The 15505-nt window shown below is 34.0% G+C and overlaps 3 protein-coding genes across 4 annotated transcripts; 2 read left to right on the top strand and 1 right to left on the bottom strand.

The window, feature by feature from the left end:
• Positions 1-642: 642 nt before the first annotated feature.
• Positions 643-3397, bottom strand: LOC111789713 (signal recognition particle 19 kDa protein, putative / SRP19). Its single transcript, XM_023670382.2, has 4 exons — positions 3258-3397; positions 2095-2286; positions 1831-1930; positions 643-1032 (listed from the first exon to the last, which is right to left on the bottom strand). The coding sequence occupies exons 2-4, from the start codon at positions 2269-2271 to the stop codon at positions 905-907; spliced, it is 405 nt and encodes a 134-aa protein (XP_023526150.2). The 5' UTR covers positions 2272-2286; positions 3258-3397; the 3' UTR covers positions 643-904.
• A 373-nt stretch (positions 3398-3770) lies between these two features.
• LOC111790008 (proteasome assembly chaperone) lies at positions 3771-7470 on the top strand. 2 transcript variants are annotated; one of them, XM_023670767.2, is made up of 7 exons: positions 3789-3892; positions 4998-5114; positions 5925-6114; positions 6283-6351; positions 6519-6594; positions 6685-6749; positions 7112-7470. In XM_023670767.2, exons 3-7 carry the CDS (start codon positions 5947-5949, stop codon positions 7190-7192), a joined length of 459 nt encoding a protein of 152 aa, XP_023526535.1. In that variant the 5' UTR covers positions 3789-3892; positions 4998-5114; positions 5925-5946; the 3' UTR covers positions 7193-7470. The 2 variants fall into 2 exon arrangements, with proteins under 2 accessions (XP_023526532.1, XP_023526535.1); XM_023670764.2 differs by lacking the exon at positions 4998-5114 and having other exon boundaries at positions 3771-3892.
• Positions 7471-8415: 945 nt separating this feature from the next.
• On the top strand, positions 8416-14192 carry LOC111791449 (putative sugar phosphate/phosphate translocator At3g17430). Its single transcript, XM_023672801.2, has 10 exons — positions 8416-8734; positions 9108-9374; positions 9592-9699; positions 10062-10093; positions 10200-10250; positions 10646-10707; positions 10798-11059; positions 11250-11515; positions 11604-11698; positions 13669-14192. The coding sequence occupies exons 2-10, from the start codon at positions 9291-9293 to the stop codon at positions 13834-13836; spliced, it is 1128 nt and encodes a 375-aa protein (XP_023528569.2). The 5' UTR covers positions 8416-8734; positions 9108-9290; the 3' UTR covers positions 13837-14192.
• The last annotated feature ends 1313 nt before the right edge of the window (positions 14193-15505 follow it).

Genomic DNA, 15505 nt, shown 5'->3' with positions numbered 1-15505 from the left:
GAACGATCTCCAAGACCCGAAGAAGCTCACAAATCCTTGACCACGAGACTTGACGATTCTATTACTCCAACAGTGTATAATTTTTTTCCTTGGTACGAGTCATATTAACAATATCGTAAAAGAACCAAAACGTTATCAAAGAGGCGAGTAAATTATCAAAAGATTCTCAGCACTCAAAGATTACAAATAACACAACAAACTACGGACACAAAAATAATTAAAATCATTCAACAAAGTTAAAAAACCTGTAATTTTTTTTATGGCTTCAACATTTTCAAGTTAGCTACAAATTGTGAGTTAAATAACAACAATGGCACCCTAAGTTACGTTGGTCTTTCAAGCCCCAATTCTCACACAATAGTCATGTGAAAGCATCAACTCAAAAAACTAGGCATAAAATAACCCACGAAAAGTTCAATATGAATAAAAGAAGGTATCTGTGCACTAAGAACAGCTCCAATTCATGTTGAATAATCTGAAGATGACAAACAACTTGACCTTCACAAAACCTGGAAAGAGTTTCAAGTCTGTTTGTTGATAAGATTATAAGCAAAGATCTCAATACTTTCATATTTCCAGATTCCACATTTTTCAATCTCGAAACCTGGAAATCATATTCAAAGACGGGCAATCTCGAAGGAGTTTAAGCAAAAGAGTGGATCATTCAACTTAATTCTCATCCATAATCCGTTTCTCCTATCAGCAAATTCATCTCAGTAAAACTCCATGATCCACTATTTTACAAAATTGTTCAAAACAAACCCACTGTGTAGTTTTCGTTTCGGATGGGGGCTGGGGCAGAGCGCCAATACTCAAAGGTTGATAAGAATTAAGAAATAAGACCTAAATATGAAACTGCTTGCCTGGTTGCTAACAATCTGGTTCTTGCAATTACATAATGTAATTATTTCTTCTTTCTTCCACCCTTGCCTTTTGAAGGTCCTGCAGTTGATGATGATGCAGGCTCCTGCTTCTTTATCCTTCCAGGATGTCTAGGAACAAGTTCGGCTATACGAAGCATCAGTTGTTTTCCTGCAATATAGCCACATACCTCATATGTAAAGTTGTAATCATTAGGGTATTCCCATTGACAATAAGAACTCAAAAGGGGAATAAGATACTTTTAGGTTAAATTATGGGTTTTCTCCCAAGTTTCTAAACCCTAAAATGTGTCTAATAATTTCATGTTTAATAGATTCATGAATTTCAATCTTGCATCTAATAGGAATAAATTAATAGATCTATATGATATAAAATTAAGTTTCGTTTTGAATATGACCCTAAATTTTGAACTTTTGTATGATAGATTTTAGAAAATGTATAATAAGTCATTAACATTAAAAATTTAGGGAACCTATTTGACATAAAATAAAAAAATTAAGGACCTATTGTACACGAGATTGAAAGTTTAGAAACCTACTGGATACAAAATAGAAACGAGATTGAAAGTTTAGAAACCTACTGGATACAAAATAGAAAGTTTAACAATCTATTAAAGTTCAAGACCTAATAGCACTGCTTTGTTACCACTTTCGATTTGAAATGAGCTTCAAACAGAATTCTCAAATTGATTCTATGCTTCCTACAAGACATAGGTGTTTCAATCAAACTGGAGGGCAAGTTCTCATTTTCATAAACGTGTAGAATGTCGAAAGAAATTATTTAGAAGCAGTATTTTTCTTTAGTTAATAAGTATATCTTTGATTCATAGCTTATTATAACTTTGTTAATGAAAAACAGATAACTATTTCAATATTAATCGGAAACAGACAGCTATTTTTTTTTTCCCAAGGGATAAAACGGGTCCAAAGAGACAAGTACAAGTCTTACTGGAAGGAATAGCTGGATTTGACAGAGTTCCATCCTCCTTCTTCAGCAGAACCCGCACTCTCCCTCGTTGCATGAAATCACGAGGATAAGCTTTATCAATCTGCAGGAATGCTCAGAACATGAATTAACGTATTCTATCAATGATCATAGTCTCATATAAACTCGACGCAGGATGCAGCTAACTTCAATCCAAACAAACAGCAGGGAGAACAAAAATTAATAGGAAGGGAAGATTTAATCAATGACAGATCATTGCCAGAAAACCTCAATAGCAAAGGGCAGTTTGAGATGACTGCAGCAATCACCAATCTCAGCACACGTTGGATTCTCACATGCTTTGCTAACACCGATACGTCTTCCTTCAGCTATTGTCTTCTTTGAATTAATATAGACGGGATACAAAACTACCCATCTCTTTATGTTGGGGATTTCTCCATCCATGTTCCAACCAAATTCCTATAATAGCACATAAAAAATTTCTATCATAATGCATATTCAATCAGTATAGGGCAAAACAAAATATATTCTTCAGACATTAGTACGAATGTTCCCTCGACAAGAAACTGTTCAACTCAATTCAGTTTTTGGTTATCTGACAGAAATATATTCTTCATACAGTCTCAAATTGGGACATTATGAATTGAAAACTTGAGTGAAATTTCCAACAATTTATAGAAAGGAAAGCTGGGACACCTTAATGTTCTACAATTTTAGGCCATTAATATAACCACCACCTCAAACAATAAAATTGAAAATTTAACACCACACTATCCAATAATAACAACAAATTTTTGTTAATGCTTTTCAATATGCTATACATAAACATGTTCAAACAGCACATCTATGGAAAATAAAGGGGGAAAAATATCGAGAAAATGCAACGTTGAGACAAAGTTGAAATAAACAAACCGTCTAATTCCCCCACATTTGCAAATACATTGCAAAGCATGATGAAAGAAAATCAACACTTAAAGTAAATTTATCAATAATCCATTTCATTCAATAAATTCTAGTTCCAAACAAGGATATTCTAAAATTTGCCGAAAGAAAATGAAGTGAAGTTTGAATTTGACTTTAAGTTCCTAATATTTGATTAAATTTGACCAGATTTTCTTTGTCTGATCCACCGATTGAAGATTCATACTGCTAAAGAAGTATAACATTCTAGTAATCAGAAAGCACCTAATTGAACAGGATTTCAACTACTTAACAAATTCCTAGCTGGATAAAGCTCATTTATCTGATCATTGCAATCAAAATGACAAAAAAGTGAATAAATTCCTCATATGCTATGCCAATTACTGCCAATGAGCTTCAGTAGAAGATGAGAGAAACAATCCCAAAGAAGATGTAAACATCCTAAAACACAAGATCGTATGAAACAAGTTACAAATCCACTAAACCAAGAATCAACTAAATACGATTACCAAATTGAGAAGCTAAAAGGAGATCTGATTTTCTGTTCCAGCCGAACCGCGACAATGGGCGAGATTGAGCGAAACAGGAAAAAAGAGAGAATCGGAAAATGGGGCGACGCCGAAGACAGAAGGGATTTTTTTTTTCACCACCGAAGAAAACCAAAGCTTTCGTGAAAATTTACAAAAATGCCACTAAAATTTTCTACGTGAAATTACAGAAATGCCACTACCTTGATTTTTTTTTTTTTTTAAATACTAAATTAATTACCTCTAAATTTTGCCATTTAATTAAAAAAAAATATATTATTTTCTTCTAAAAATTTCAAAATTGTGATTAACCTTTAATAAAATATTTTAAAAAATACATATCCATGATTTATTTCAATTACAATATTTTAAATAATTTTGAATAATTTCATAAATATAATAATAATATAGAAATTATTTGGGAGAATAAAGGTTTTTTTTTAATTTTTTTTAATTATTTTTTTTTTATTTTTTTTTAAAAAGAAATTTCAAGTTTTTTCTTTTTGTAATTTAGCTTAATTTTTCTTTCGCTCTCTTATGGGTCTTCTCTCTCGGCTCTTCATTGCGTTCGATTTTTCTCTCTAGCTCAGTTTCTCTCCATTTCAATCTCCCTCAAGGTTTGTTCTCAATTTCTGCTTTTTGAACTTGGATGCCTTGTTTTCCATATTGTGTTTGTTGTAGTTTTTGCCGCCTGTGGTAGTTTTTTACTCTACTCTAATTGCTTCTCCAAGATCGAGTGATTTAACGAGTTGTTTTTCTTTCTAAATTTATCTGAAAATTCATTCTGTTCGTTGTTTTATTTGAATTTTTGTTGATTTCATGGAGATGCGGCTCTCTTAGCATAGCATGATTCTGCAATATCATTAAGATGGAGCTCACTGAATATGATGTACTCTTAGTTTGGCATTAATCGCATGCTAAGTTGTGGAAGTGACTGTTCTTATGGGGTATTTATTCAAGAAGAAAATGAAATTTTATGGTTGAACTTCATTAGTGCCGTCCTTTGCTGCGGAAGGAACAAGAGGAACAAGGGAAAAAGTTGTGGGTATATATCTCTTATTTAAAAAAAAAAAAAAAAAAAAAGTTGTGGAAGTGAATTTTGGGAAATATTTGCATTGCAACTCTGCCAAAGTAATGAAAATGTTAGATTATTCAAAATGTCCATGAACTTTGAGGTTAGTTTCTGTTAGACGAACATGACTCTCCACAATGGTATGATATTGTCCACTTTGAGCATAAGCTCTCGTGGCTTTGCTTTGGACTTCCCCAAAAGGCCTCAAACCAATGGAGATATTATTCCTTGATTATAAACCCATGATCATCCCTAAATTAGCCGATGTGGGACTTTCATCCAACAATTTCAATTGTACTGTTATTGTTTAAAAGTTTCTCTTATGCCTTCGACCTTTAAAATTGATTCAAATATGCCAATGACCAATTTTATCATTAAAACAAGTAATGGAAACTGATATGGTTGTTGAGTTATATATGGAGCAGTGGTGGGCATGATTTTTAAAAATTGAACAGAAAATGTGGCAAGTATGAGTAATGATACGAACACCCTAGTGAATTGGTCTAAGAACCCTTTGACTATGCAGATCCCTAACAAACAAACGCCAAAATCTATCTACAAACGTTCTAGGACTAAAATACATTCCATAAAGTAAGAACAAGAAGAAAATAAGGAAAGTTGACTGGGTCAAAATGGTGTACATGTGACAGGGCTGAGATGTGTTTGGCAACTGGAGTTGGCATGCTTGAGGGTGCACATTGGGTATAGGTGCTGGTGAGGTAGGCAATCACTGGAGCTGGCATGCACGTGGGGGCAGCAACTAGCATGTAAGCATTGTGCACAAGGCACAGGCATCAAAGGTTGCATGTAGGTGTCGTTAGTCATATACAAGAGAGTGCACTCATGGGTTGTCTTTGTTCCTTGATGGATGGATGCACATGCGAGGTTGTGTGCATTCATCGATGTCTTGTGAGGTTAGCGTTGGCACTGAGAGATTATCAATAAGGTGATGCACACTTGGTCGGCAACTTGTGAAGTTCTTTGGGGTGATGTGGGAAACCTCTATGAGGTTAGTAGTAAGCGTTGACGCACGCGACATGGTCAAGGCCTATGCTTAATGGTGTGTTAGCCATGACTTGACACCTCCTTGTGAGGTTATTTTGGTTTTGGCCTCTCCTCCATGCTTAGCGTAGCTAGTCCCATTGGTTTAATGCTTGACATGAGCCCATCAGGTAACCGCTAAGTGATCATTGATGTGGGAGGGTTGGGTAAAAGAAAACAACATCATGACTTTAAAAGTGATTGTCTAGTGGTGATTGCCTTGTTTTCCGCTATTCCACTTTTCAGCTCAAAAATTGTCATTTTTGTACTATGATCATTTTGAGTCATTTAACCTAATGATAATTATTTGTTTCCGTGGTTGGATTTGCATTTGTCTACTCGTGTCTTAACTGCTTTGTAATCCACTTGGTGATTATGTGTTCAACATTGCAATGTGCTGAAACTCTCATATTCTTGAACCTTATTAGAAACTTTGCAGTTACATGTCCTATAAGTATATAGTTTATATTTCCAATAACTTCGTAAGCAATTTTTCTCCAAAAAAGTGATGTAAGACTAATATTGTAGTATTTTAGTTTCTTCGTTTAGGTTCCTAAAATGTTATATCAAGCTCAAATTTCAAAAGAAGAACAGACACTTGCTAGTCCATCAAGTAGCAACAATGATGACCACCACCTTGATGGTGGTGGTATTCAGGTTACTTGCTTCAGTGAAGCCATAAACGATGTCCCCATCCATTTTCAGATAATACGTCTCCCTAAGCAGGTTTTCCATGGCTTTTCCAACATTCCTTTGGATTTTTCCATTTGAGTTACATTTTCAGTACAGCCCAATTTTTCGGAATCAGCGTGTTAAATATTCCAACACTTAGTTTCTTGATGTTTGTTTCTGTCATATTTGTTTTGTTTTTATAATTTCATTTTAAATATGTAGATATATGCATGGATTGGTTGCAATTCTGCAAAATTTGGGAATTTGTATGCAGCTGCCCCCACACGGCCTGTAAGTTGTTCTTTAGTTTGGTACGAATGACATTTAAGTGAAGCTCTTCCCCTCTTTTTAGAAATTTTCAAATCTTGCCATATACTTGTAAATTTTAGCTACTGAATCGAATTGGCTAATAATCCTGATCTCATAGTCATTGCTATCTTGCAACTGAATTTTTGCAGAACAATACGGTGAGCGTTACATCCTTACTTGGGGGTTCATCTGATAATACAGGATCTACCATGGCTCGTCGGTTAGGTAATATGTGAATCTAGTGTTGACGTCTGAATACTCGAGATGTCATGTCGTCTCTTAGTCGTTCTGATACATTTGTTTCTCTTTTCTTAGTGCTAAAGACCGGTCTAAATATCATGTTGGCCAGCAATATTCCAAAAAACAGCCCCATTATTGAGGTTTGATGACGCTCCTCTTCCTCCCTGTTTTTCTAATAGATGAATAATGCATAGGATGATTGGTCTATGAAAGAACTATGCTAGAAGTATTCGAATTTGGTTACCCCTGGTATGTTGCCTTTGTTATCTACAAAGTGAAAAATATAGTTTTGTAAACAAAAAACAATAATATAACTAAAACCGTGCTCGATAACGATTTCGTATTTAGTTTTTTGCCTTTGAAATTTACGTTGTTTTCTCTCGAAAAAACAAAAATTTAAAAACTACTTTTTTCACTTTTTAGAAAACTAAAAACTAAATAGGTTCATGCTTTCAAGTTTTAGATTCCTACTTGGCTGTTATTTTTGTTTCGATCATTTTAGGTAGCTGCTGAAAAGATGTTAGTGCAAAAACTGGTCTCTTTAGGGCTCATTAGGCCTAAATCAGAAGGGCCATCTACATAATAAGTTATTAAGTTTTCGACCTTGTAAGACTTTCGACGAGGAGGAGGAGGAGGAGGACGACGACGTCCCCAAACACACCGAACCCTTACTATCAAGGTACTCGATGGGGCTCTCTTTTACTTCATCTTTCTTAGATATTGATCAAGAACATCATTCATGTTTCATGTTTCGTGTTTCGTGTTTTGATTCGTTTTTATTGAACTTCCTCGTTTATTTTAACTTTATTGTTCTTGGGCTAAATTTGGAATGAAATTTGAATGATTATAGTATTTTATCAAGCTTATGTAACATAAAATTTCTCAACTATTTACAAAATTTCATTCATTGGACTCGTATGATTTATAAGGTAAATTCTCTTTGACGTGTAAACTTCTTTAATAGCAAATAATAATGAAGTTGGTGGTCAAACGTTAATACCAACCAATATCTGTCACGTTGAATTTTAAGGTAAGATAATTATTTTTTCATTTTCGAGAATAATATGAGAATGAAAATAACCTCTACACTACTTTAATAGGTAACATATACCAAATTAGGTCCATGTTTTAAATACCATTTATTTCAAATAACTCTCATGTGGAATTTTGGGGTAAGGTCGTTATATCATTTATGACCAATTATTTTTAGATCACGAGGTGAGAGGATTCAAATATTTACCTATCAAACTCGTCGTCATTTAACTTTTTATTAGTAATAAAGTAAAAATGGTTAATTTCATTCCAAAAAATTAATTTTATCAAAACTTAAGGATAAAAGTTAAAATGAAAAAAAAAAAAAAAAAAACCTTTTTGGTTCTCGGGTTTTGGATATAGTTTTCGTTGCATTTTAAAATATTAAAACTTTTTGGTTCTCGGGTTTTATACATTTGTTCAGAGTCTTCACAAATACATTTGTTCAGTGTTTTTTTATTTAATTTAAACTAATTACAATTAAATTATTTTTCATTTCTACTCAAATTAATTAAAAAGTTATACATCATAATTATTTTAAATAAATTAATGGAAGCTTAACAAGGACTAAAAGTAAAAAATCTAAAAAGTTTGGGGCCCTAATTGAAAAGTAAAAAAAAAAATATATTGTATTTGAAAATATTGAAAAATAGGGACGAAAGTTAAATTATAGTAAAATGCAGGACTAAAAGAACAATTTCCGTATTTAAAAGGTCCATTTTGGCAAAAAGAAAGAAGAAGACGAAAAAGAACCCTTAAAACAAGCGTCCCGTTCCGTGAAAAGGATTTGGAAGCATAACAGTGTGTGTATGGTGTTCTGTTCTGTATCTTCGAAATCCAGAAGCCATTAATGCACTTTTCACAGCGTACGGATCCGTCAGTTCTTCACACCAGACGCCATTAACGCTCTCTCTCTCTCTCTCTCACTCCTCTCTCCTTTCTGGTCTTCCATTTTTGTACTGGGACCCCTTTGATTTCTCGCAAATTTCCTCACTGCATCGCCTTCTTTCTCACCGCCGAGTAGGGTTTACCGCTACTGTTGTGCGTTGTTCTTTCTTTAGATTTCCGCGTACGGTTCGATCCATTGGTTTTGGTGAGTTTATTTTTCTTACGCGCTTTTTCTTTCATCGCATTTTGATGTGTGGTGCGTTTCTTGGCGTCCTGCGGTGTGCATTTGAATTTCTGTCACTTGTTTTTGTTGCATTCTTTCAGATCTACTCGAATTTGGGTTTTATTTGTGTTTCCCGCTTGAATCGCTTTTGTATCACGTATGAGTTATGGCCCAAACTTTGGTTCTTGTTCATGATTCGTAATCCTAGTCTTGGTTGATTGATGATTTTGGCAAATCGTGTTGCTTCCTAACTCTCAGTGCGTTTGCGATGGTTACAATGTAATGCATCTGCGGGTTTCTTGTTGGGAGAGATAATTTGGTTATTCTTTTCTTTGACTACGGGCTTTCTTTTCAGATGCTGTCCTGCATGGATATACAGTACAGTAGACATTGAGCCTGTCGGTTTAACCCATAAACCCTATTGTATAGCCTAGATAGAAGATGCCTCTATCTTCAGATCATAGACAGAGGTGGTAAAGTTAGTTTTAGAGAAGAACTCGCCTGTCAGATCAGCCGGCGAAGGTTTTCATTCGCCAAAATGATCAACAGACCACTTGTGCTGACTTACTTGTATCTTTTCATCTACATTTTGCTATCATCTGGAGTTATTTTGTACAACAAGGTATTTCGACATCTTTTTTTCTTTACTGATTAGATTTAATTTTGTTCCAGTTTCCTCTATCTCGGTTCTGTTACTCTGGTACAAGTAGTAATCAGTAACTTAACAATTTCACCATCTGAATTTTAAGTGTACCATACTTTCTGCTTAGTTGTTGGCTTTCAGCTCCTACATAATTCTCATATGATGCTTATTTCTATTTGCTATTCTGATATTGCAGTGGGTGCTCTCCCCAAAATACTTCAATTTTCCTTTGCCTATTACACTTACAATGATTCATATGGGGTTTTCTGGTGCTGTTGCATTCTTTCTTGTCCGTGTGTTCAAGGTATGGTTTTACCTGAACTCAGTAAATGAGTTTTTGGGACTTTATTCAATTCTCTGGTTGTTCTTTGTCAATTTGATTCCCTTGGTAAAGAGAAGGCTGTTAAATTGGGTTTTAGTTACTGGCACTTTTGTCTTCCTTAGAGGTAGCCTCTTTTTAGTATTTGCAGAATAAAGTATTAGAAAGTTCTACACAATTTTCAGTCTGTGCCGACAAGTAGTTGTTACCAGCAGGCAGCAATGCTTCAATATAAAGATATTGTGTGTTTTGGATAGCCCACTTCATCCTATTTCCCTCGCTCATTTAATCTATTCTTTTCCAAATTTTGGTGGCTAGAGTAATTAATATTGATTCCCAATCCGCAGGTTGTATCTCCAGTCAAAATGACTTTTGAAGTGTGAGTGCTCTGAGAAATGAAAAACTGCAGTATAATTGATTTTTGCAGAATATTTTGTGTGCAATATTATCTGTTTTTAATGTGTAATATTTTTCTTGTTGGACAGATATGCAACGTGTGTCATCCCAATTAGCGCATTTTTTGCATCAAGTCTTTGGTAAGTAAAGTTGTAAAGCTAGTTCTCTTGTAATAGTTCTTGAAAGAGTTCTCATTTAAGAGAGATGGGTATTGTTTTTAGGTTTTGTAAATGAATTTTTATCTGATACAATGGTTTCATGAATTATAATGTTCTAATTGTGATAGCTAATAATGTTGGAATTTTTTATTTATTATTTCTAGTTCAAGAAAACTTGTTCACTTGTATCACGATTAAGCATTTTCTTGTTTCTTTCATTACATAAGCTAGCATAATTATAAGGTTTTATGCATATGTTACTTACTGGCTTTAATATGTAAAGGTAGTAAAAAATGTAATGATTTCATACTGTTTGAGGTGTGCATTATGTATCATGTTCACAATGGTTCCAGTATTACTAACTATTGATATTTCAGGTTTGGCAACACTGCCTACTTACACATATCTGTGGCCTTCATTCAGATGCTTAAGGCTTTAAGTATGGAGGCTTAACTTTATCTTTTTTCTTAATTCCAGGATGAGTCTCCTTATAAATGTAAAATAATTAGATTTAAATTTGATATTTCAGTGCCAGTAGCCACATTTTTAATGGCTGGTGTGTGTGGCACCGACAAGTTAAGGTGTGACGTTTTCTGCAACATGTTGCTGATCAGTGTTGGGGTTGTCATTTCCTCATATGGAGAGATCCATTTTAATGTAGTAGGTACGGTTTACCAGGTCACGGGTATCTTTGCAGAAGCTCTCAGGCTAGTCTTGACGCAGGTCCTTCTACAAAAGAAGGGCTTGACTCTGAATCCTATCACCAGCTTATATTACATTGCTCCATGCAGGTATAGTGTAGTTTGATGCTTCTTGAATGGATGTAGGTGTGTCATTGTCAATGGATTCTTAAGATTGTGGTGTGATCACAAGTAGTAATAATCTTTCATTGGAAAACAATATAAATGTGCAAAAGCTAGATTCTAATTTGACGCTGGTCAATTGATTTGGCTGCTCACTCTTTGTGTTTGATACATGCAGTTTTGTTTTCCTCTTTGTTCCTTGGTACTTGTTGGAGAAGCCAGAAATGCAAGTTACTCAAATTCAGTTCAACTTCTGGATCTTTTTTTCCAATGCACTGTGTGCCTTGGCATTGAACTTCTCTATTTTCTTAGTAATTGGAAGAACTGGAGCAGTTACTATTCGAGTTGCTGGTGTTCTCAAGGACTGGATACTAATAGCCCTCTCAACTGTTATATTTCCTGAATCTACAATAACTGCATTGAATATCACTGGCTATGCAATTGGTAATCCTTGTCAAATGGAGGAGTTTTTCATATTATGTCTTACTAATTTAACGTGATCTTCAATTTACCAATCTTTCTCTCAATGCAGCATTGTGTGGCGTCCTCATGTATAATTACTTAAAGGTCAAGGATGTTCGTACATCTCAATTGTCTTCTGAAAGCATTCCAGACAGAATCATAAAGGTTGGGGCTCTCAGATATTTATATCTTATGACAGTTTTTAAAATTTATATTTGTCCCTTCTCCGCTTGATGCAATGTTCCATAGGTTTTATGTGGTACTAAAAGTGACAATCTTTTTAAGTGGGAAACGATTAAACAGAAATTATGTTAGGAGAGATGGGGAGGTAAGACATCAACCAGTGCGAAGAAATCTGATAATGCCTCGCACATCTTCCTAACACCTAAGTATCAGAAAAATCCTATGATTTCTCCCCACCCAAATTCCCAAGTTATAGCAACAATAGCTGGCTCCCACAAGGTTCTGGCTCTTCATTTGAAGGGATATCCACATAAGAGCTGCTCCATATACAGTCAAGCATGTTCTGACGTTTAGATTTTGAGGACACAAATGTACAACCTATAGAATAGATCCTGTTCAAGTAAGGTGTTATTTCCCTTTTGGTACCAAGTACATGCAAATCGTTTAAAGCTTATGCCAACGACTGGGTGGTTTTAAGTGCAGGAAAAAAAGATGGCTTTCAATATCCCAGTTTGTATTACTTAGCCACATAACAAAGGAAAGTAGCTGTGTATAAGGACGGGTTCTTGGAATGAATATCTTTTGTATAAATTCCACCTACAACAAGTGGACTTCAGAAAGATCTAACATTCCTATAGGCTTTCTGTTTCCAGGTCCTTGAGAGCTGAGAGTAGAGGTTTCTTTTATCTTTGGCAAGCTTCTCTAGAAAGATCTTTTATGTCAACGTCCTTGGTTCTTACGTTGGTTGTGCGGTTGAACATTATTATCTCGGTCAAATCTAGTTTATGTTCTTTAAAAATTATTTTTATGAAATCTAGACATTCAATCCACCTTTAAGCATCGATTTAGGCTCTAGTGACCAATGGGAGGGTTCCATATTTCCATACCATTGTGTCTGTTTTTGTTGCTATAAGTTAGTAGCAGAAGGTGAGAGTTTTACTAGGCGTTTAAAATCTGTCGGAACCCAGAGAACATTACAGTTACAGGTGCTGGAACAAGTATCATACATTTGGGATGATTCTTGTTATTTTCTTGCCACCATAGTGTTGTCTTCATCGATAATATAATTCCTTCTGGAGCTTTAGAAATTATGAACTAAACCCTTACCGGCTGCTTGGTTTAGTTCATGATTTAAATGGAATGAGATGTATAAGATTGAAATTCCCAAAGTATTGATGGAAAAGAACCAAATCCCCGAGTGTTGGATGGATTGTATTTTTTTTAGTTTTGGGTGGGAATGTATTTGTTTTACGACTTGTTTATGGGATTCCTTCATCATTCTGAATTTTTTGGGTTAAATTAATAGAAAACTGTTTTTTATAGGAAACAAATCATCTTATATTCATAAGAGAGAGAAGAGCACAATCTAAAGAACACAATCGAAGGGTTAACTACAAAAGTCCTCCGATCTAAATTTTGAACTAATGGAGCTGGATACAAACATTACCTCAATGACATCTCATATTTTGAACTTGAAAATTGATTGAGATATATCATGCTAAATTTAGGGCTTGCTGCAAGTTTTCATTATATCATACGTTGTAGTGTTCCGGCAACTGTGCTTTACGGTTATAAATTGGTATTGGGTTAACCTGGTGATACTTGTAATGATGACTTACTGCAGTGGCACTGAAAAGGATCTAACGTTCTTGTCCTTTTTCGTTTCCTTTTGTACCCTTTTGATGGAGAAGATTCCGGGTAGTATTATATTTTCTGTTTCCTATCTATATAAAACAAAGTAGTAGACTGTTACTTCCATTTCCCTCAAGGCTCAAAAATCTCAAAGTCCTTATTGAGGGTGATGATCATGGGGATCGGTGTGGGAACGAGCATTGAGGAGTGTAACTTTACATGCTTTCCCTTTTCGTCTACTGTGTAATATCAGCAGGTTGTTGTCTTGACCAGTCCTCCAATATTCTTCTGACTGGAACTTTGATTGATGCCTAATACAGGACTGGAAGTTAGAGAAGAAGTCGTCCGATATATTCACGCCAGACAGCAACAATGGCAATGGTGGAAATGGTTCGTCCGACATGAATATCGATGAAGAGGCACCATTGCTTGCATCATCAAGGTTGTCGCATATTGGTCGCACGCAGGTTGGTAACCACAATCAGTAGTGATATATAAATATGGATATGAATATGAATCCCTAGGAAGAAGGAAAAAAGAAAGATGAGAAATAGAAAATATTGAATGCAAGTTGTTTTGATATGATATGATATGATATGAGATGAGGTGTTTTGTGAGGGTTTAGAAGGCAACAATTATGAATCAAATTGATTTTGTGGCATAGAGAAATATTGGGGATTGGGAGTGGTGGGAGAGGAGCCTTGTTGTTGCTATTGGCTTATTATAACAATGGGCTCTTGATTTAGAACAATTCTTTTAGCCAAAGTCATGTAATTGTATTCTTTGGATGACATGACACAGACCTTTCTTTTGGAGCATTAAGTACACAACTTTGCAGTCTTTTGATCCTTTTTCTTGTAGCTTTTTAAATCTTCTTATAGATTGAAAATTGGCTAACAGGAAAAGGAAAGCATGATCATATGAAGAAAAAATGGTGCATATGAACTCGAGGTAGATAACAAAATCGAGAAACATAATATCCTCTCGATTAAAAAGACACTTTAATTTTGTTCCGATATATGAACTCGAGGTTGGATGTGAGGAGATTCAAAATTTCATGGTATAAAGGCAGCAAAGAATGATGCGACTTGAGATTCATAGCTCGAAAAGAAACAACATTTACCCTTCGATATTCATTTTAAAGCACTTTCACACATGAATTTAAGAAACTTCAAAGATTTTGATTATTTGGGTATTGAAGTTTCTTAAATTTACGGGGGGAAAAAATATGATAAATGGGAAATTAGTGAATCATACGTTAGGTATAAGCGAATGATGATCTATAAAATGCAAACAATAACTCGTTCCGTTCATACGCTAACTAACGGTTATAACTTTTTAATGTTTTTTTTAAAGAGGTTGAGGTTGAGGGTATGCTATTTTTAAAGTGTTATACTATTTGGTAAAGTTATTTTTAAAATTTAATGAAAATTTAAAAAATTTAAGAATATAAATAAATTTTTTAAGTTTATTAGTATTTTTGAAATAGAGTATTAGTTATTTTTATTTAAAATATTAAATAGTTTTAAAGGGTAATAATGAATTTTTTAAAAATTTAAAGGCAAAATAAAAAAGTATGAATATTTTTATTTATTTAACTAATTTTTAATTATAAAATTATTGATGGGTGTTCTATGAAATTATATTCACAATTATATTTGTAATATTTAATTTCAATTATGTTAGAGATGGGGAAACAGAACCTATTATTTAAACGTTTTTATTTTATTTCATAATAATTACCTTTTGGGTTACGAAAATGGGAAATAAATAAATAAACAAAATAATAATAAATAAATAAAAAAAGAACGTGAAATTATCGAATAATTCCACACCCCATCCCTCCACCCCAAAATATGTCTATTGCGTGTCGTAACCTTATCCACCGCTCCCACGTGGCCCCTTATCTACTGACACGTGTACCTTCTTTAATAAAGTTATTTTCAAAAACTTCTTTTCCTAAAAAAACAAAAAAAAAAAAAAAAAAAAAACTGGTCCTCTTTATTTATTATTATTTATTTATTTTTCTTTGCCACTTTTTATTTTCTAAAGAAAATGATAAGAAGGTTATCAATATTTTAATTATCAATTAATTCTTTTTATTACATTAAATTTAATTTATTTTTCGTTGTTTTCAAGGTTGAGTTAATTAAAAAG

The sequence above is a fragment of the Cucurbita pepo genome, chromosome 3, assembly GCF_057944985.1.
Source record: "Cucurbita pepo subsp. pepo isolate OVF chromosome 3, ASM5794498v1, whole genome shotgun sequence".
NCBI lineage: Eukaryota > Viridiplantae > Streptophyta > Magnoliopsida > Cucurbitales > Cucurbitaceae > Cucurbita > Cucurbita pepo.
This window is presented reverse-complemented; position numbering and strand designations above follow the sequence as displayed.